The 21546-nt window shown below is 45.1% G+C and overlaps 1 protein-coding gene across 1 annotated transcript in view; it reads left to right on the top strand.

The window, feature by feature from the left end:
* LOC137377454 (glypican-6-like) overlaps positions 1-21546 on the top strand; it is a 351856-nt gene that overhangs the window by 220379 nt on the left and 109931 nt on the right. The window contains exon 5 of the mRNA XM_068047033.1: positions 11688-11818. Within this exon, the coding sequence (XP_067903134.1) occupies positions 11688-11818 (131 nt within the window). The remainder of the gene's footprint in view (positions 1-11687; positions 11819-21546) is intronic.

Genomic DNA, 21546 nt, shown 5'->3' with positions numbered 1-21546 from the left:
TCAAAGCTAAAGGCACTATATCTGAATGTGCAAAGCATTCACAACAAGCTGGATGAATTAATAACACAGATAGAAATTAATGGGTTTGATCTAATAGCCACTGCAGAGATGTGGTTGCAGAGTGACCAAGGTTGGAATCAAAATATTTCAGGATTCTTGACTTATGGAGAGAGGCAAAATGGAAAAGAAGGGTGGGATAGCTCTGATATTAAAGGATGGGACAAATACAGTAGAGAGAAAGGATCTTGGCTGAGAAATCCATTTGGGTGGGGCTATGAAACAACAAGGGACAGAAAGAACTGGTGGAAGTATATAGAACAAAGAAAATTACAGCACAGGAACAGGCCCTTCGGCCCTCCAAGCCTGCGCCGATCCAGATCCTCTATCTAAACATGTCGCCTATTTTCTAAGGGTCTGTATCTCTTTACTTCCTGCCCATTCATGTATCTGTCTAGATACATCTTAAAAGACGCCACCGTGCCCGCATCTACCACCTCCGCTGGCAACGCGTTCCAGGCACCCACCACCCTCTACGTAAAGAACTTTCCACGCATATCCCCCCTAAACTTTTCCCCTTTCACTTTGAACTCGTGTCCTCTAGTAATTGAATCCCCCACTCTGGGGAAAAAGCCTCTTGCTATCCACCCTGTCTATACCTCTCATGATTTTGTACAGGCTCCCTAACAGCAGCTGTAGTGTCGGACAGAGTGTGAACCAGGAAATTAAAGGGTGGCATGTAACAAGGGCAATACATGGGGGATTTTAATCTTCATATAGACTGGATAAACCAAATTTGCAGTCATAGCGTGGAAGAGGAGTTTGTGGAATGTACTCAAGACTTTTCTGGAACAGTAGGTTGAGGAATCAACAAGGGAACAGGCTTCTTTAGGTCTAGTCTTGTGCAATGAGAAAGGTTTAACCAATAACCATGTAGTAAAGGGCTGTTTAGCCTACTCCTGCTCCTATTTCTTCTGATCTTACGAAGAATGACCATAATATAATAGAATTTTATATTGAATTTGAGGGTGATATAATTGAGCCCAAAACTATGTCTTAAACCTGAATAAAGCAAAATCGGCAGACATGAAGTGCAAGTTGCCAAAGTTGATGGGGAAACTACATTAAAGTATGTCAGTAGATAAGAAATGGCAAACATTTAAAGAATTAATTCATAATTTGCAATAAATGTACATTCCCTTGAAGAATAAAAGCCCCATGGGGAAAAGTGGTTCAGCTGGCCAACAAGAGGTTAAAGATAATGTTAGATTTAAGGAAGAGACTTATAATATTGGAAAAAGAGGAGTAAACCTGAGGATTGGGAGGATTTTAGAACTCAACAAAGGATGACCAAGAAATTGATAAAGAAAAGTGTATAAGAAGTTTTTTTATTTATTCATGAGACAGGGGCATTGCTGGCAATGCCAGCATTTATTTCCCTTCCCTAATTGTCCTTGAGAGATGCTGGTGAGTCAATCACATTGCTGTGGGTCTGGAATCACATGTAGGTTAGACCGAATAAGGGCAGCAGGTTTCTTCCTGAAAGGACATTAGTGAACCAGATGGGTTTTTCGTGGTCACCATTACTGCCACCAGTTTTTTACTCCAGATTTATTATACAGGGCATTGGTAAGACCACACCTGGAAGTACTCTGTACAATTTTATACTCCTTGTCTAAGGAAGGATATACGTGCGTTCGAGGGAATGCAACAAAGGTTCACTAGACTGATTCATTGGTGAAGGGATTGTTTCATGAGGAGAGATTGAGTAGATTAGGCCGATATTCCCTAGCATTTAGAAGAATGAGAGGTGAGCTAATTGCAACATATAAAATTCTTGAAGTTTGACAGGGTATTTGCTGAGAGGTTGTTTCCCCTGGCTGGGAGTTCAGAACTAGAGGTCACAGTCTCAGAATAAGGGTTTGGCCATTTATAACTGAGATGAGGAGAAATTTCTTCACTCAAAGGGTTGTGAATCTTTGGAATCCTCTAGCCCAGAGAGCTGTGAATACTCAGTCGTTGAGTATATTCAAGACAGAGGTCGACAGATTTTTGGACTCGAAGGAAATCAAGGGATATGGGGATGAGAATGGGAAAGTTGAGTTGAGGTAAAAGATCAGCACCGAGGGAGCGCTCTGCTGTCGGAGGGGCCGTACCGAGGGCGCGCTCTGCTGTCGGAGGGGCCGCACCGAGGGAGCGCTCTGCTGTCGGAGGGGCTGCATTGTAGTGTAGTTGTTTAGATGAGGCACTAAGCTGAGGCTCAAATTAAACATCTGTCACAAACACTGGCAATTTGTGCACAACAAAGCTCTATAAACACTTGTTTCCTATTTTTATGGTGTTAGTTCAGGATAAATGTTTTCCAGGACACTGGGAGGGAACACCGATATCCTGGAGCATATCAACATTACAAAGGAGGAGGTGTTGGAGGTTTTGAAGCACATTAAGGTGGATAAAATCCCCAGGGCCTGACCAGGTGTATCCGAGGATACTATGGGAAGCAAGGGAGGAGATTGCTGGGGCCCTGCCAGAGATTTTTGTATCATCGTTAGCCACGGGTGAGGTACAGGAAGACTGGAGGATAGCTAATGTTGTGCCTTTATTTCAGAAGGGCAGCAGGGATAAGCCAGGGAACGACAGGCCGGTGAGCCTTACATCAGTGGTAGGAAAGTTATTGGAAGGGATTCTGAGAGACAGGATTTATCTGCATCTGGAAAGGCAAGGTCTGATTAGGGATAGTCAGCATGGCTTTGTGTGTGGTAAATCATGTCTCACGAATTTGATTGAGTTTTTTGAGGAGGTGACCAAGAGGATTGACGAGGGCAGGCCGATGGACGTGGTCTACATGGACTTTAGCAAGGCCTTTGACAAGGTTCCGCATGGTAGGTTGGTCCAGAAGGTTTGAACACATGGGATCCAGGGTGAGCTAGCAAATTGGATACAAAATTGGTTTGGTGATGGGAGGCAGAGGGTGGTAGTAGAGGGTTGTTTTTCAGATTGGAGGCCAGTGACCAGTGGTGTGCCGCAGGGATCGGTGCTGGGCCCTCTGTTGTTTGTCATATATATTAATGACTTGGATGTGAATGTAGGGTGCATGATTAGTAGGTTTGCAGATGACACCAAAATTGGTGGTATAGTGGACAGTGAAGAAGGTTGTCTAAGGTTACAACAGGATATAGATCAACTGGGAAAGTGGGCAAGGGAGTGGCAAGTGTGAGGTGATGCATTTTGGGCAGTTAAACCAGGGAAGGACATATACAGTGAATGGCAGGGCCCTGGGGATAGTTGTTGAGCAGAGAGACCTTGGGATGCAAGTACATAGTTCCCTGAAAGTGGCAACACAGGTAGATAGGGTGGTGAAGAAGGTGTATGGCATGCTTGCCTTCATCGGCCGAGGCATTGAATACAAGAGTTGGGACGTCATGTTACAGTTGTACATAACATTGGTTAGGCCGCATTTGGAGTACTGTGTGCAGTTCTGATCGCCGCACGACAGGAAAGATGTGATTAAGCTAGAGAGGGAGCAGAAAAGATTCACAAGGATGTTGCCTGGTTTGGAGGGCTTGAGTTATAAAGAGAGATTGGATAGGCTGGGTCTGTTTTCCCTGGAGCGAAGGAGGCTGAGAGGGGACATGATAGAGGTATATAAAATTATGAGAGGCATAGATAGAGTAGACAGCCAGAGTCTGTTTCCCATGGTAGGGGTGACTAAAACGAGAGGGCTTAGATTTAAGGTGAGAGTAAGGAGGTTTAAAGGGGATCAAAGGGGTAAATTTTTCACACAAAGAATAGTGGGTATCTGGAATGTGCTGCCTGAGGAGGTGGTGGAGGCAGGAACAGTAGCAACATTTAAGAGGCATCTGGACAGGTACTTGAATGAGCAAGGCATAGAGGGATATGGAATTAATGCAGGCAGGTGGGATTAGTATAGATAGGCATTATGGTCGGCATGGACACGGTGGGCCAAAGGGCCTGTTTCTATGCTGTACGACTCGATGACTCCCTGTCTGCTCTGCAAATACTGCCATGAATAGTTTCCATTATCTCAGTTTTATCCAGGCGTACAGGATGAGGCTGGTATTGCGGTTCACTACACAGACAATATGTTGAGCTTGGAACAAAAATGTCATTTGGAATGTATATAGTTAAAATTAATTGTTTAAATGTGAACTGATTATAGGAAATAGATTTGTCGTAGAACCTGTGTTCATTGGGGTTGCTATTGGGGGAAATCTGGTCATTCTTTTTATACCGAATCATGTTTCAGTCAAATAACGTCAAGTAGATCTTCCAATTGGTTGCATCTGGTTATTGGGAGCAAAATTGGTGTAACATAGAAGCATAGAACATAGGAGCAGGAGTAGGCCATTCGGCCCTTCGAGCCTGCACCGCCATTCAATACAATCATGGCTGATCATCCAAACTCAGTACCCTGTTCCCGCTTTCTCCCCATATCCCTTGATTCCTTTAGCCCTAAGAACTATATCTAACTCTTTCTTGAATATATTTAATGATTTGGCCTCGACTGCTTTCTATGGTAGAAACTTCCACAGGTTCACCACTCTCTGGGTGAAGAAATCCCTCCTCATCTCAGTCCTAAATGGCTTACCTATTATCCTTAGATTGTGACCCCTGGTCCTGGACTCCCCTGCCATCGGGAACATCCTTCCTGCATCTAGTCTGTCCAGTCCTGTTAGAATTTTGTAAGTTTCTATGAGATCCCCTCTTATTCTTCTAAACTTTGGCAAATACAAGTCTAATCGACCCAATCTCTCTTCATACGTCAGTCCTGCCATTCCCAGGAATCAGTCTGGTGAACCTTCACTGCACTCCCTCCATCGCAAGAACATCCTTCCTCAGATAAGGAGACCAAAACTGCACACACAAGGCCCTACCTAATTGCAGCAAGACATCCTTGCTCCTGTACTCGAATCCTCTTGCTATGAAGGCCAACATACCATTTGCCTTTTTAACTGCCTGCTGCACCTGCATGCTTACTTTCAGCGACTGGTGCACAAGGACACCCAGGTCTCGCTGCACCTCCCCCTTTCCCAACCTATCACCGTTCAGATAATCTGCCTTTCTGTTTTTGCCACCAAAGTGGATAACCTCACATTTATCAACATTATACTGCATCTGCCATGTATTTGCCCACTCACTCAACCTGTCCAAATCACACTGGAGCTTCTCTGCATCTTCCTCAGAGTCATCTGCAAATTTGGATAAATTACATTTAATTCCCTCATCTATATCATTAATATATATTGTGAATAGCTGGGGTCCTAGCACTGATCCCTGCGGTACCCCACTAGTCACTGCCTGCCACTCAGAAAAAGACCTGTTTATTCCTGCTCTTTGTTTCCTGTCTGCCAACTAGTTCTCTATCCATGTCAGTACCTTACCCCAATCCCATGTGCTTTAATTTTGCATGCTAATCTCTTATGTGGGACCTGATCGAAAGCCTTCTGAAAGTCCAAATACACCACATCCATTGGTTCTCCCTTATCTATTCTGCTAGTTACATCCTCAAAACATTCCAGTAGATTTGTCCAGCATGATTTCCCTTTCATAAATGCATGTTGACTTTGTTCGATCCTGTCATTGTTTTCCAAGTGCTCTGCTATTACATCTTTTATAATGGATTCTAGCATTTTCCCCACTACTGATGTCAGGCTAACCGGTCTATAATTCCCTGTTTTCTTTTGGCCTCCTTTTTTTAATAGTGGGGTAACATTAGCTACTCTCCAATCTCTTGGAACTGTTCCAGAGTCTATAGAATTTTGAAAAATGACCAGCAATGTATCTACTATTTCAAGGGCCACTTCCTTATGTACTCTGGGATGTAGATTTTCAGGCCCTGGGGATTTATCGGCCTTCAATCCCATCAATTTCCCTAACATCATTTCCCTACTAATACTGATTTCAAACAGTTCTTCTTTCTCACTAGACCCGATGTTCCCCAACATTTCTGGGAGGTAATTTATGTCCTCCTTTGTGAAGACAGAACCACGATTGGCAACTAAATATCCCAGGATATCTATGTTTCAGGCGGGATAGAGAGGGAGGTAAAAGGGCTGGAGGAGTTGCATTACTGGTCAGAGAGGATATCACAGCTGTGCTGAAGGAGGGCACGATGGAGGACTCGAGCAGTAAGGCAATATGGGCAGAACTCAGAAATAGGAAGGGTGCGGTAACAATGTTGGGGCTGCACTACAGGCCTCCCAACAGCGAGCGTGAGATAGAGATACAAATATGTAAACAGATTATGGAAAGATGTAGGAGCAACAGGGTGGTGGTGATAGGAGATTTTAATTTTCCCAACATTGACTGGGATTCACTTAGTGTTAGAGGTGTAGATGGAGCAGAATTTGTAAGGAGCTTCCAGGAGGGTTTTCTAGAGCAGTATGTAAATAGTCCAACTCGGGAAGGGGCCATACTGGACCTGGTGTTAGGGAATGAGCCCGGCCAGGTGGTGGAAGTTTCAGTAGGGGACTACTTTGGGAATAGTGATCACAATTCCGTAAGTTTTAGAATACTCATGGACAAAGACGAGAGTGGTCCTAAAGGAAGAGTGCTAAATTGGGGGAAGGCCAACTATACCAAAATTCGGCAGGAGCTGGGGAATGTAGATTGGGAGCAGCTGTTTGAAGATAAATCCACATTTGATATGTGGGAGGCTTTTAAAGAGAGGTTGATCAGCGTGCAGGAGAGACATGTTCCTGTGAAAATGAGGGATAGAAATGGCAAGATTAGGGAACCATGGATGAAAGGTGAAATTGTGAAACTAGCTAAGAGGAAAAAGGAAGCATACATAAGGTCTAGGCGGCTGAAGAAAGACGAAGCTTTGGAAGAATATCGGGAATGTAGGACCAATCTGAAACGAGGAATTAAGAGGGCTAAAAGGAGTCATGAAATATCTTTAGCAAACAGGGTTAAGGAAAATCCCAAAGCCTTTTATTATATAAGGAGCAAGAGGGTAACTAGAGAAAGGATTGGCCCACTCAAGGACAAAGGAGGAAAATTATGCGTGGAGTCAGAGAAAATGAGTGAGATTCTAAACGAGTACTTTGCATCGGTATTCACCGAGGAGAGGGACATGACGGATGTTGAAGTTAGGGATAGATGTTTGATTACTCTAGGTCAAGTCGGCATAAGGAGGGAGGAAGTGTTGGGTATTCTAAAAGGCATTAAGATGGACAAGTCCCCAGGTCCGGATGGGATCTATCCCAGGTTACTGAAGGAAGCGAGAGAGGAAATAGCTGGGGCCTTAACAGATATCTTTGCAGCATCCTTAAACATGGGTGAGGTCCCGTAGGACTGGAGAATTGCTAATGTTGTCCTCTTGTTTAAGAAGGGTAGCAGGGATAATCCAGGTAATTATAGACTGGTGAGCCTGACGTCAGTGGTAGGGAAGCTGCTGGAGAAGATACTGAGGGATAGGATCTATTCCCATTTGGAAGAAAATGGGCTTATCAGTGATGGGCAACATGGTTTTGTGCAGGGAAGGTCATGTCTTACCAACTTAATAGAATTCTTTGAGGAAGTGACAAAGTTGATTGAAGGGCTGTAGATGTCAGATACATGGATTTCAGTAATGCGTTTGATAAGGTTCCCCATGGTAGATTGATGGAGAAAGTGAAGTCGCATGGGGTCCAGGGTGTACTAGCTAGATGGATAAAGAACTGGCTGGGCAACAGGAGACAGAGAGTAGCAGTGGAAGGGAGTTTCTCAAAATGGAGACATGTGACCAGTGGTGTTCCACAGGGATCTGTGCTGGGACCACTGTTGTTTGTGATATACATAAATGATTTGGATGAAAGTATAGGTGGTCTGATTAGCAAGTTTGCAGACGACACTAAGATTGGTGGAGTAGCAGATAGTGAAGGGGACTGTCAGAGAATACAGCAGAATATAGATAGATTGGAGAGTTGGGCGGAGAAATGGCAGATGGAGTTCAATCCGGGCAAATGCAAGGTGATGCATTTTGGAAGATCCAATTCAAGAGTGAACTATACAATAAATGGAAAAGTCCTGGGGAAAATTGATGTACAGAGAGATTTGGGTGTTCAGGTCCATTGTTCCCTGAAGGTGGCAACGCAGGTCAATAGAGTGGTCAAGAAGGCATACGGCATGCTTTCCTTCATCGGATGGGGTATTGAGTACAAGAGTTGGCAGGTCATGTTACAGTTGTATAAGACTTTGGTTCGGCCACATTTGGAATACTGCGTGCAGTTCTGGTTGCCACATTACCAAAAGGATGTAGATGCTTTGGGGAGGGTGCAGAGGAGGTTCACCAGGATGTTGCCTGGTATGGAGGGCGCTAGCTATGAAGAGAGGTTGAGCAGATTAGGATTATTTTCATTAGAAAGACGGAGGTTGAGGGGGGACCTGATTGAGGTGTATAAAATCATGAGAGGTATAGGCAGGGTGGATAGCAAGAAGCTTTTTCCCAGACCAACTAGGGGTCACGAGTTCAAAGTGAGAGGGGAAAAGTTTAGGGGGGATATGCGTGGAAATTTCTTTACGCAGAGGGTGGTGGGTGCCTGGAACGCGTTGCCAGCGGAGGTGGTAGACGAGGGCACGATAGCGTCTTTTAAGATGTTTCTAGACAGATACATGAATGGGCAGGAAGCAAAGAGATACAAACCCTTAGAAAATAGGCGACATGTTTAGATAGAGGATCTGGATCGGCGCAGGCTTGGAGGGCCGAAGGGCCTGTTCCTGTGCTGTAATTTTCTTTGTTCTTTGTATTTAATTGGTCTGCCATTTCTTTGTTCCCCATTATAAATTCCCCCGTTTCTGACTGTAAGGGACCCACATGTGTCTTCACTAATCTTTTTCTCTTCACATATCTATAGAAGCTTTTACAGTCAGTTTTTATGTTCTCTGCAAGCTTACTCTCATACTCTATTTTCCCTTCTTTAATCAATCCCTTTGTCCTCCTTTGCTGAATTCTAAATTGCTCCCAATCCTCAGGTTTGCTGCTTGTTCTGGCCATTTTATATTTCTCCTTGGATCTAATTCTGTCCCTAATTTCTTTTGTCAGCCTTGGTTGAGCCACCCTTCCTGTTTTACCTTTGCGCCAGACAGGAATGAACAATTGTTGTTAATCATCCATGCGCTCTTTAAATGCTAGCCATTGCCTATCCACTGTCAACCCTTTAAGTAACATTCCCCAATCCATCATAGCCAACTCGCGCCTCATACCTTCTTAGTTTCCTTTATTTAGATTCAGGACCCTAGTCTCGAAATCAACTCTCTCACTCTCCATCTTAATTAAGAATTTCATCATGTTATGGTCGCTCTTCCCCAAGGGACCCCACACAACAAGATTGTTAACTAATCCTTTCTCATTGAGACAATACCCAGTCTAGGATGGTCTGTTCTCCAGTTGGTTCCTCAATGTATTGGTCTAAAAAATACCATCACGTACTCACTCCAGGAATTCCTGCTCTACAGTATTATTGCTAATTTGGTTTGCCCAATCTGTATGTAGATTAATGTCACCCATAATTACAGTTGCACCCTTATTGCATGCGTATCTAATTTCTTGTTTAATGCCATCCTGTACATCACTGCTGTTTGGAGGTCCATATACAACCCCCACCAACGTTTACTGCCCCTTGGTGTTTCTTAGCTCCACCCGTACAGATTCCACATCGGGATTCTCTGAGCTAATATCCTTCCTCACTATTGTATTGATTTCCTCTTTTACTAGTAACACTGCTCCACCTCCTTTCCTTTTTTGCCTGTCCTTCCTGAATATTGAATATCTCTGGATGTTCAGTTCCCATCCTTGGTCACCTTGCAGCCCTGTCTCCATAATCGCAACTATATCCCATCCATTTACATCTATTTGTGCGATTAATTCGCCTACCTTATTGCGAATACTCCACACATTGAGAGACAGTGCCTTTGGGCTTGTCTTTTTAACATTCTTAGTGCGAAATAATGCTAAGATGTCTATGTCGCTATTTGTTTCTTGCCCTTGATTTCTATGCCTTCCACTTTTGCCTTTTTGTTTCCTGTCTTTCGTTTCTATCCTTGTTTCTTCCTCCTCAGTCTCCCCGCTCAGGTTCCCATCCCCCTGCCAATCTAGTTTAAATCCTCCCCAACAGCACGAGCAAACATCGGTTCCTGTCCTGCCTGGGTGTAACCTGTCCTACTTGTACAGGTCCCACCTTCCCCAGAACGGGTCCCAATGTCCCAAGAATCTAAATCCCTCCCTCCTGCACCATTTCTCCAGCCACGCATTCATCTGGTCTGTTCTCCTGTTCCTATCCTCACTACCACGTGACACAGGAAGTAATCCTGAGATTACTACCTTTGAGGTCCTGCTTTTTAATTTAGCTCCTAACTCCTTAAATTCATCTTGCAGGACCACATTCCCTTTTTCTACCTATGTCATTGGTACCAACATGTACCACGACCACTGGCTGTTCACCCTCTCCCTTCAGAATGTCCTGCAGCTGCTTCGAGACATGCTTGACCCTAGCACCAGAGAGGCACCATAGGATCCTGGAGTCTCGTTTGCGGCCACAGAAACGCCATTCCGTTCCCCTTACAATTGACTCTCCTATCATTTGTGGGCGGCGCAGTGGTTAGCTCCGCAGCCTCACAGCTCCAGCGACCCGAGTTCAATTCTGGGTACTGCCTGTGTGGAGTTTTCAAGTTCTCCCTGTGTCTGCGTGGGTTTTCTCCAGGTGCTCCAGTTTCCTCCCACAAGCCAAAAGACTTGCAGGGTGGTAGGTAAATTGGCCACTATAAATTGCCCCTGGTATAGGTCGGTGGTAGGGAAAATATAGGGACAGGTAGGAATATGGGATTAGTGTAGGATTAGTATAAATGGGTGGTTGATGGTCGGCACAGACTTGTTGGGCCGAAGGGACTGTTTCAGTGCTGTATCTCTAAACTAAACTAAATTATGGCTCTCCCAGTCTTTTTCCTACCTTGCTGTGCAGCAGAGCCATCCGTGTTGCCACTATCTTGGCTGTTGCTGCTTTCCCCTGGGAGGCCATCGCCCCCAGCAGTATCCAAAGCGGTATATCTGTTTGAGAGGGGGATGGCCACAAGGGACTCCTGCACTACCTGCCTGCGCCTACTACTCCACCTGGTGGTCACCTATCCCTTTTCTGCCTGTGCAACCATTACTTGTGGTATGACCACCTCGCTAAACGTGCTATCCATTGGGGCAAGATCAGCACTAGATAGATACCCATTTGCTATTGTGCCTAATTTTGGGACTGGACGCTTTGCTACAGGAGCTTCTGCTAGTTTGTGGGAGGAGGAGCTACTATAATGAGTGCATAATGGTGTCACATCAGTAACATAATTTGTGCTGATACTGTTTGCTTTACCCAGCAGTATGACCTGTCCGTTCATGGTGTCTAGGAACAGTGCTTCCATGTGGTGGTTGGTACATTGATTTCAGTGTCAAGTTGCTGCTGAAGTTTGTCTTCGACACCTGTCACAGCTGAAATGTTTGACTGACCTCTATGACTGCTGCTGCTCTGCCTTTTTGTAATCTCCTGCTGAGGTGTCTGAGTTTCATTCACAGCTTTGTTTGAAATTATTAATGAGCAGTATGAAAAAGTGACTTGAGTTCTTCTTTGAGGAAGGAAGTGAAGATTTTGAAGTGAGGCAAATTTATTAAGATGTGTGACAATTTCCTCTACTCCCTGTTTTTACAGATGCGATGTTGATGGTTGCAGAGAGGTTGGAGGGACCTTTCAACATTGAATCAGTCATGGACCCCATTGATGTTAAGATTTCTGATGCAATCATGAACATGCAGGAGAACAGTATGCAGATCTCTCAAAAGGTATGCCTGTGATTTGGTGTCTGAACAAAGTAACCCTTTTTTGTTGAACAAGGACATTTTCAGAATATTCTGCTTGCTCAGCTTAGCAACAACAGCCTTTCTCCAGGGCAATCTTTCTCTCTTTCTTGTTAAAAGCATTTGCACATTTTAAGTTTTAAAAAATAAAGAATTATACTTGCACTGTTCATCGTTAAATGTTGATAACCAGATCATTAACTGTTAAATGTCTGTACCTTGGCCAAAGAAGAAAAGCAACTTGTTCCAGATGAGATCCATCCTAGGTTACTAAGGGAAGTAAGGGCGGAGATTGTAGAGTCTCTGGCCACAATCTTCCAATCTTCCTTCGAAATGGAGATGGTGCAGAGGACTGGAGGATTACAGATGTTACACTCCTGTTTAGAAAAAGGGAGAATGATGAACTCAGCAACTACAGGCCAGTCAGCTTAATGGGTGGGTGAGAAAATTATCCAGGCTAAATGGATACCAAACCTGAAGATAGATTGGAGAAGTTGGGGCTGTTTCTCTTGGAGAAGAGAAGGCTGAGAGATTTGATAGAGGTATTCAAAATCATGAGGTGTCTGGACAGAGTAGATAGGAGAAAACTGTTCTCAGTCATGAAAGGATCAAGAATGAGAGGGCACAGATTGAAGATAATTGGCAAAAGAAGCAATGACGACATGAGGAAAAACTTGTACGCAACGAGTGGTTAGGATCTGGAATGCACAGCCTGAGAGTGTGGTGTGGGCAGGTTTAATCGAGGCATTCAAAAGAAATTTGTATAGTTACCTGAAAAGAAAGAATATGCAGCGTTGTGGGGAAAAGGTGGGGGAGTGGCAGTAGGCAAATTGTTTATTCGGAGAGCTGTGCAGACACGATGGTACAAATGGCCTCTTCCTGTGCTGTAACAATTCTGTGATTCTGAAACTCCAGAAGGCAATATTGGGGTAGGTGACCTAAAACTTGGTCAAAGAGGTAAGTTTTAAAGAGTGACTTAAAGGAGGAAAGAGAGGTAGAAAGGCGGAGTGATTTTGGGAGGGAAATCCAGAGCTTAGGACCCAGGTAACTGAAAGCACAGCCGCCAATAGTCGAAACGATTATAACTTGGGATGCTCAAGACAATAGAATTAGAGGAGTGCAGCTATCTCAGAGGGTTGTACAGCTGGAGGAAATTCGAGATAGGGACGAAGCCATGGAGAGATTTGAAAACTAGGATGACAATTTTGAAATCAAGACTTTGCTTAACTGAGAGCCGGTGGAGGTCAGCAAGCACAGGGGTGACGAGTGAATGGGACTTGGTGTGAGTAAGGACACTGACAGCAGAGTTTTGGATGACCTCAAGTTTACAGAGAGTAGGATGTGGGAGGCCTGCATTGGAATAATCAAGGCTAGTGGTTACAAAGGTATGGATGAGAGTTATAGCAGTAGATGAGCTGAGGCAAGGGTGAAGTCAGGTGATGTTATGGAGGTGGAAATTTTTTAAGATCATAAAGAAATAGGAGCAGGAGCAGACCATACGCCCCCTAGAGCCTGCTCCACCACTCAATATGATAGTGGCTGATTTCCGGCTTCAACTCCGCTTTCCCGCCCGCTCCCCATATCCCTTGATTCCCTGAGAAACCAAAAATCTGTCTAGCTCAGCCTTAAATATATTCAACGATGGAGCATCCACAGCTTTCTGGGGGTAGAGTATTCCAAAGATTCACAACCCTTTGAGTCATGGGATGTGAGCGTCACTGGCAAAGCCAGCATTTGTTGCCCATCCCTAATTGCCCTTGAGAAGGTGGTGGTGAGCTGCCGCCTTGAACCACTGCAGTCCATGTGGTGTAGTACACCCACAGTGCTCATGGGGAGGGAGTTCCAGGATTTTGACCCAGCGACAGTGATATATTTCTGAGTCAGGATGGTGTGTGGCTTGGAGGGGAACTTGCAGGTGGTGGTGTTCCCATGAGTCTGCTGCCCTTGTCCTTGTCGAGGTCGTAAGTTTGGAAAATGCTGTCGAAGGGTGCTTGACGAGTTGCTGCAGAGCATCTTCTCCGTGGTACACACTACTGCCACTGTGCGTCGGTGGTGGATGGATGAATATTTAAGGTGGTGGATGGGGTGCTGATCAAGCGGCCTCCTTTGTCCTGGATGGTGTCGAGGTTCTTGAGTGTTGTTGGAGCTGCACTCATCCAGGCAAGTAGAGAGTATTCCATCACACTCCTGACTTGTCCCTTTTTTTTAATTCATTCATGGGATGTGGGCGACGCTGGCCATGCCAGCATTTATTGCCCATCCCTAATTGCCCTTGAGAGGTGGTGGTGAGCTGCCTTCTTTAACCGCTGCAGTCCATTTGGGGTAGGTATACCCACAGTGCTGTTGGGAACGGCGTTCCAGGATTTTGACCCAGCGACGGTGAAGGAACGGCGATATAGTTCCAAGTCAGGATGGTGTGTGACTTGGAGGGGAACTTGCAGTGGTGGTGTTCCCATGTATTTGCTGCCCTTGTCCTTCTAGTTGGTAGAGATCGCGGGTTTGGAAGGTGCTGTCTAAGGAGCTTTGGTGCATTGCTGCAGTGCATCTTGTAGATGGTACACACTGCTGCCACTGTGCGTCAGTGGTGGAGGGAGTGAATGTTTGTAGATGGGGTGCCAATCAAGCGGGCTGCTTTGTCCTGGATGGTGTTGAGCTTCTTGAGTGTTGTTGGAGCTGCACCCATCCAGGCAAGTGGAGAGTATTCCATCACACTCCTGACTTGTGCCTTGTTGATGGTGGACAGGCTTTGGGGAGTCAGGAGGTGAGTTACTCGCCTCAGGATTCCTAGCCTCTGACCTGCTCTTGTAGCCACGGTATTTATATGGCTACTCCAGTTCAATTTCTGGTCAATGGTAGCCCCTAGGATGTTGATAGTGTGGGATTCAGCGATGGTAATGCTGTTGAATGTCAAGGGGAGATGGTTAGATTCTCTCTTGTTGGAGATGGTCATTGCCTGGCACTTATGTGGCGCGTATGTTACTTGCCACTTATCAGCCCAAGCCTGGATATTGTCCAGGTGTTGCTGCATTTCTACACGGACTGCTTCAGTATCTGAGGAGTTGCGAATGGTGCTGAACATTGTGCAATCATCAGCGAACATCCCCACTTCTGACCTTATGACTGAAGGAAGGTCACTGATGTAGCAGCTGAAGATGGTTGAGCCCAGGACACTACCCTGAGGAACTCCTGCTGTGATGTCCTGGAGCTCAGATGATTATAGATGGTGGACTGGCTTTGGGGAGTCAGCAGATGATTTACTCGATGCAGAATTCCCACCTTCTGTCCTTCAGGACTTGGCCAGCTCTGTCAGACTCTGCCTGTAATGGACCTGCATTTGTCTTAGCCAAACATTTCCTTTCTACATACCCGTAGAAGCTTTTACAGTCTGTTTTTATGTTTTTGCTAGTTTACATTCATATTCTGTTCTCCCTTTCTATATCAGTTTCTTGGTCCTACTTTGCTGTATTCTTAAAAAATCCTCCAAATCCTCAGGTTTACGACTGTTTCTGGAAACTTTATAGTCCTTTTCTTTTAATCTTATACAATCCTCAACTTTCTTTGTCAGCCACGGTTGACTGCCTTTACTTTTGGGGCTTTTGTGCCTTGAAGGAATGTTTGGTGCTATAAATTATGTAATAATTCTTTGAAAACTATCCATTGTCTCTGCACTGTCATACCTTTTAATGTATTTTCCCAATCCAGCTCAGCCAATTTGCCCCTCATACCTTCATACTTTCCTTTGTTCAAATTTAACAGGTTCCCCTTTTTCTATGTTGCTTGTTACTTCAAAGAATCTTATAAGGTTTAAGGCACAGGAAGAGGCCACTGGCCCAATGTGTCTGTGCTGGCTGACAAACGATCCACCTATTCGAATCCCACCTTCCAGCATTTGGTCCGTAGCCCTGCAGATTATGGCACTTGAGTTGCATATCCAGACTCGTTTTGAAAGAGTTGAGGGTTTCTGCCTCAACTACCCTTTCAGGCAGTGAGTTCCAGACCCCCACCACCCTCTGGGTGAAAAAGCTTTTCCTCATCTCCCTTCTAATTTTTCCAGCAATCACTTTAAATCTATGCCCTCTCTGACCTCTCTGCTAAGGTGAATAGGCCTTTCACCTCCACTCTATCCAGGCCCCTCAAAGTTTTGTACATTTCAATCAGATCTCCCTTCAGCCTTTTCTGTTCCAAGGAGGATAACCCCAGCCTAATCAATCTTTCCTCATAGCTGCATTTTTCCAGTCCTGGCAACATCCTCGTAAATCTCCTCTGTACTCTCTCTGGTGCAATTACATCCTTTCTGTAATGAGGTGACCAGAACTGCACACAGTACTCAAGTTGTGGCCTAACCAATGAGTCATACAGTTCCAGCATAACCACCCTGCTTGAATATGCTATACCTCAGCTAATAAAGGAAAGGTTTACATATGCTGCCTTAACCACCTTATTGACCTGTCCTGCTACCTTCAGGGATCTGTGGATATTCACTACAAGGTCCCTCAGTTCCTCTACACTTCTCAGTATTTTCCCATTAATCGCGTATTTCTTTGCCTTGTTTGACCTCCCCAAATGCATCACCTTACACTTCTCCAGGTTGAATTCCATTTGCCACTTTTATGCTCATCCGACCAGACCATCAGCCTGCAGCTATCTTGCAGCCTAATGCTATCCTCCTCGCTATCTACCACACAGCCAGTCTTTGCGTCGCCTGCAAACTTCTTGATCATGCCCCTACATTTGTGTCCAAATCGTTAATATATAACCATAAAAAGCAGAGGACCCAGTACTGAGCCCTAAGGAACCCCACTGGAAACAGCCTTCCAGTCGCAAAAACACCCGTCAACAATTACCCTTTGTTTCCTGCCACTGAGCCAATTTTGTATCCACCTTGCTGCATTTCCCTGGATCCCATGGGATTTTATTTTTTTAACCAGTCTGCCATGTGGGACCTTGTCAAAAGTCTTGCTAAAATCCATGTAGACTACATCAAGTGCACTACCCTCATCTATCTTGCTTGTTACTTCAGAAAATTTGATCAATTGGTCAAACAAGATCTTCCCTTAACAAATCCATGCTGACCATCCCTGATTAACCTCTGCCTTTCTAAGTGACAGTTTATCCTGTCTCTCAGAATAGATTCCAATAATTTTCCCACTATTGAGGTTAGACTGCCTGGCTGTAATTACACGGTCTATCCCTCGCTTCCTTTTTAAACAGAGTGTCATTGCTAGGTCCCCACCTGCCAAGAATGAGGCACATCAGGTTTGTCATGAAGATTGATTTTTAACTGTTGTTGGAGAGAGGAAATGACTTGTTAAACAGATCAGCCGTGGCTGGAAAAAAACATTTACATACTAATGGACATCGATGGTGAGGAAGTGAATTCCAGGGTCTGCTCAGGAGGATACAATCCACAAGGGCCAGGACTGGTTAGACCAGCTGGGCACATGACTACCTGGTTGTTCCAGGGTTTTCTTTTGAACTGGCCACAGAGAGTTTGAAGGCAGAGAAAGTCTGTTTGCTCCTGAACTGAGAAGATCTCTCCTGTCTGCTCCCATCTCTTTCTCACAAGCCTCTAAATCCACTGAAGACACATGAATCCCAAGAGAGAAAAGTCTCCTACGACGAACAGGGTTTAAGAAAAATACTGGGCCCCAACGAAAAGCAAGATCTACCAACAATCAAGGAGTCTACAGTGAGCTCGAAGAACCAGATGTAACAAAAACAGATATTGCCTCAAACTTCTCCACTTTACTTTTTCTAATGCTCTTTTCTGAGTCTATTTGCATGTGTGTATCGAGTATGCATGCTAGCGTGGGCGCATCGTGTATCTGTAGGCGTCAACCAAATTAGAGTTTAAGTTCAAGTTTAATAAATTTAAACTTTTCTTCTTTAAACCTAAGAAAGCCTGTTTGTCCTGGTTTCTTTGTCTTATAATTGGAAAGCGGTGAACAATGATTCACCAAGGGGGAGCTAAAAACACAATGTGTTTATAAATTAAACTCTATTACGGTAAGACCAGGTGATGGCTGACATGGATCCTTAGACTCCTTTCTCACCTGGTCGTAACAGAAATTTGGGGGCTCATCTGGGGTTGACCCACAGACAAACGAGAAATTGGAAGTGGGAAGCCACTTTGTTCCCAATCAAAAAAGAGCAAGATTTAATTCCCGGTTTTCTTGTGGTTGTGTGTGCTTGAATCCTAACATGCCTGCAACTGAAGCTAGTAGCTGTCCAAGCCAGGGTGAAGTAACTTGTAATAAGTTAAAAGCACTATCTGTGGAGGAGTTTAGGAAAATGGCTGAGCAGTGTGGGATCACAGTATGTGACAAGGCTAGGAAGTCTGAACTCCTAAGGCTAGTGGCCAACCAATTTTCCCTTGAATCTGAAGAAGCAGAAGCAGTGTTAGAAGCAGACCCAGACAGGGTACTGCTATCAAAGATACAATTGGATCAAAGGAAACTTGAATTGGAAGACAGGGAAAGAGACACGAAAAAGAGAGAGAGGCAGGAGAGGGAGAAAGAAAGAGCCTTCCAGAAGGAACGTGAAGAAAAAGAAAGACAGGAGAAGAAAAGTGAGAGAGAAAGAAAGAATATTACGGAAGGAATGCAAAGAAAGAGAGCTGAAGCGGCTTGAGTTAACTAGGGGGCAACAGAGTAACCCCAGTGAAAGCATGGTCAATATGGAGGAGCAGAATTCAGAGCTGGATACAAAATAGTTAAAACTAGCTCAGCTAATTCCAAAATTCATTGAGGAGGATGTAGAATAACTTTTTTGTGTCCTTGGAGAAACTGGCAAGGCAGCTAAAATGGCCAGCAGAGACCTGGTCTCTTTTACTGCAAAGCAAGCTAACAAGTTTATTCCTTGTTGCCAGATGAGAGTTCATCAAATTATGAACTGACAAAAAGTGCTATCCTCGGGGTATATGAATTAGTACCTGAAGCCTATAGCCAAAAGTTTAGAACCCTCAAGAAGCAAGCTAATCAAACTTATTTGGAGTTTGAAAGAAGTAAGCAGCTGGCTTTTGACCAGTGGCTGAGGGCTCTTAAGGTACAGCTCAGAGATACAGAATCTCAGAGAAGTAATTCTGTTAAAGGAATTTAAACACTCTCTCCCACTCTCCGTAAAGGCCCATGTAGAGGAGCAGCGGGTTCAGAGAGCCCAGCAAGCGGCCGTTCTAGCTGATGAGTTTGCTTTAATTTATAAGTCAGTCTCCCAGGGGAGAACCTTTCCTGGTCAGCCCCACAAATCCGAAAAGGACAAAGGGTGGGAAGGTGGCAGGAGCCCAAGCAGTCCTGGGAGAGGTAGAAAAGTAGGAGACAGGGGGCCCTCCTTTAGCCAAACTGGAAGGTGCTGTGAGCAAGAGTGAGACCCGGAGACCTATGTGTTTCCATTGTAATAAGGCAGGTCATCTAAAAGCTGACAGCTGAAAACTAAAGGAAAAACCTGTAGGGTTAATCAGGGCACACCTGCTCAGTGAAGAAGTGAACCTAATGGAAAGCACAGCAGAACAAGCTGTGGCTTTAACTGCAGTAAGAGTGAGACCCAGGAAGCTTGTGGCTGCAAGTGCAGGAAAATACAATAAGATTCCTGAAGGTTGTCAGGGTTTTGTGTCTGACGGGAAAGTAACCCCATACCCCTCGAGTGGGGCAAGCAAGCCCGTAGTAATTCTCAGGGACAAAGGGGCCACTAGATCACTTTTACTGGTAAAAGGCCTGACCTTTCCCCCAGAGAGTGTAATGAACACCAGAATGGGGGTGAATGGTATTAGAGGGCAGTGTATGCCTGTACACCGGGTGCACCTAGAGTGCGATCTAGTTTTGGGGCCGGTGACCATGGGGATTGTCCCTAGTTTGCCTGTGGATGGGGTTGACCTGTTCCTAGATAATGATCTGGCGAGGGTGAAGGTGCTAGCCCCCCCAGTAGTGAAAGAAAGACCACAGGAGGTCAGCGAGACAGGGCAGTGGCAGGAGACAGACTCCTGCAGTTTCCCTGAATGTGTAGTGGATCAGGCCATGATCAAACCAGCTCCCCCAGAGGAGACTGAATTAGCACTGCAGGCAGATGACCACATCTGTCTGTCTGAGATTTTCTTTGTAAAGTTAGGCGACTCAGGGAATGAATTAAATGGATTTTCCCTAGCTGAGGCTCAGCGAGCCGACCCAATATTACAAGAGTTAGCACAGGCTGCCCAGTCTGAAAGTGAAGCAGAGGGAGTCCCTGATTGCTACTGTTTAAAGAATGAGGTACTGATGAGGAAATGGAGTTCTCCTCATAGACCCGAGAGCAAGGAGTGGACAGTAGTTCACCAGTTAGTGGCGCCGCAGAGGTACCGGAGAGAAATAGTAAGAAGAGCCCACGAGACTACAGTGGCTGTACATGCCGGTATACAAAAGACCAAAGCCTACTTAAGACAGCAGTTTGACTGGCCAAAACTCCACAAAGATGTGGTGGAGTACTGCATGAGTTGCAACATGTACCAGGTTGAGGGGAAACCCCAGCCTACAGTGAAACCTGCACCCCCCTAAGTCCTGTACCGGTGTTAGGACTCTCCAGCAGAGGGCTGGTGAACTGTAAGGGACCCCTGCCAAGAACAAAAGGGGACAGGCAGGCACAAGACTGGCAAAAGGTTAGACAGGGAAGGGGAAAAAATGACCAAGAGGGCAAGTTAAAGGAAGTCCAGGAGGAATCCCGGATGAAAACCCCTACTGACCGGTCAGCCAATGCCGAAAAATTTGAAAAGTTGGACCCCACATCCTCCTATGTAAATGCAGACACTAGGAGCACCCCACCAGAGTTGCTAACAGCATTTACAGTAACCTGCAGAGACAAAGAAAGACCTCTAGGTGGCAGAGAAACTGAGGGTAATGCCTCACCTAGTTGAGGTGCCACAGCGGAGTGCAGTAGAGCCTGCACAATTACCTACAGGCACGAGTGTCCTCTGGGACAAAGGGGAGATTAGCAAAGAATCCTCCCCCGTAGTCAGAAAAAAGAAAACCACCCATCCCCCTAATGTCAAAAGCCTTTGCATGACTCAGCTAAGCATTGAAGGAGAGTTCAGGACTGACCTGCCCACTACTGACTCTCCTGGGAAAAAAACTACCTCAGCAGGAACAAAGACCCAAGGCAGTCATGAAAATGGGCAAACAGAAGAGAAACTTCCTGAGAAAAGAACCACTTGTTTATTGGGATGCCAAAAAAGAGGCGACTTTAATAAGTTTTGGATTTGTGAATGAATGAGAGAAATGCATGGGTTTTTTCTGTATATTATATTTTTTCTCAACCCTGTTAAAGAAATGCATTTTTCTTACGAATCACATTTTATTCCGCTGGGCGTGGAGGTGTCATGCTGGGCCCCCACCTGCCAAGAATGAGGCACATCAATTTTGTCATTTTTAACTGTTGTTGGAGCGAGGAAATGACTTGGCTGGAAAAAAACATTTACATACTAACAGACATCGAAGGTGAGGAAGCGCATTCCAGGGTCTGCTCAGGAGGATACAGTCCACAAGGGCCAGGGCTGGTTAGACCAGCTGGTCACATGACTACCTGGCTGTTCGAAGGTTTTCTTTTGAACTGGCCACAGAGTTTGAAGTCAGAGAAAGTCTGTTTGCTTCTGAACTGAGAAGATCTCTCCTGTCTGCTCCCATCTCTTTCTCACAAGCCTCTACATCCACTGAAGACACATGAACCCCAAGAGAGAAAAGTCTCCTACGGCG

The sequence above is a fragment of the Heterodontus francisci genome, chromosome 15 (genome assembly GCF_036365525.1).
Source record: "Heterodontus francisci isolate sHetFra1 chromosome 15, sHetFra1.hap1, whole genome shotgun sequence".
NCBI lineage: Eukaryota > Metazoa > Chordata > Chondrichthyes > Heterodontiformes > Heterodontidae > Heterodontus > Heterodontus francisci.
This window is presented reverse-complemented; position numbering and strand designations above follow the sequence as displayed.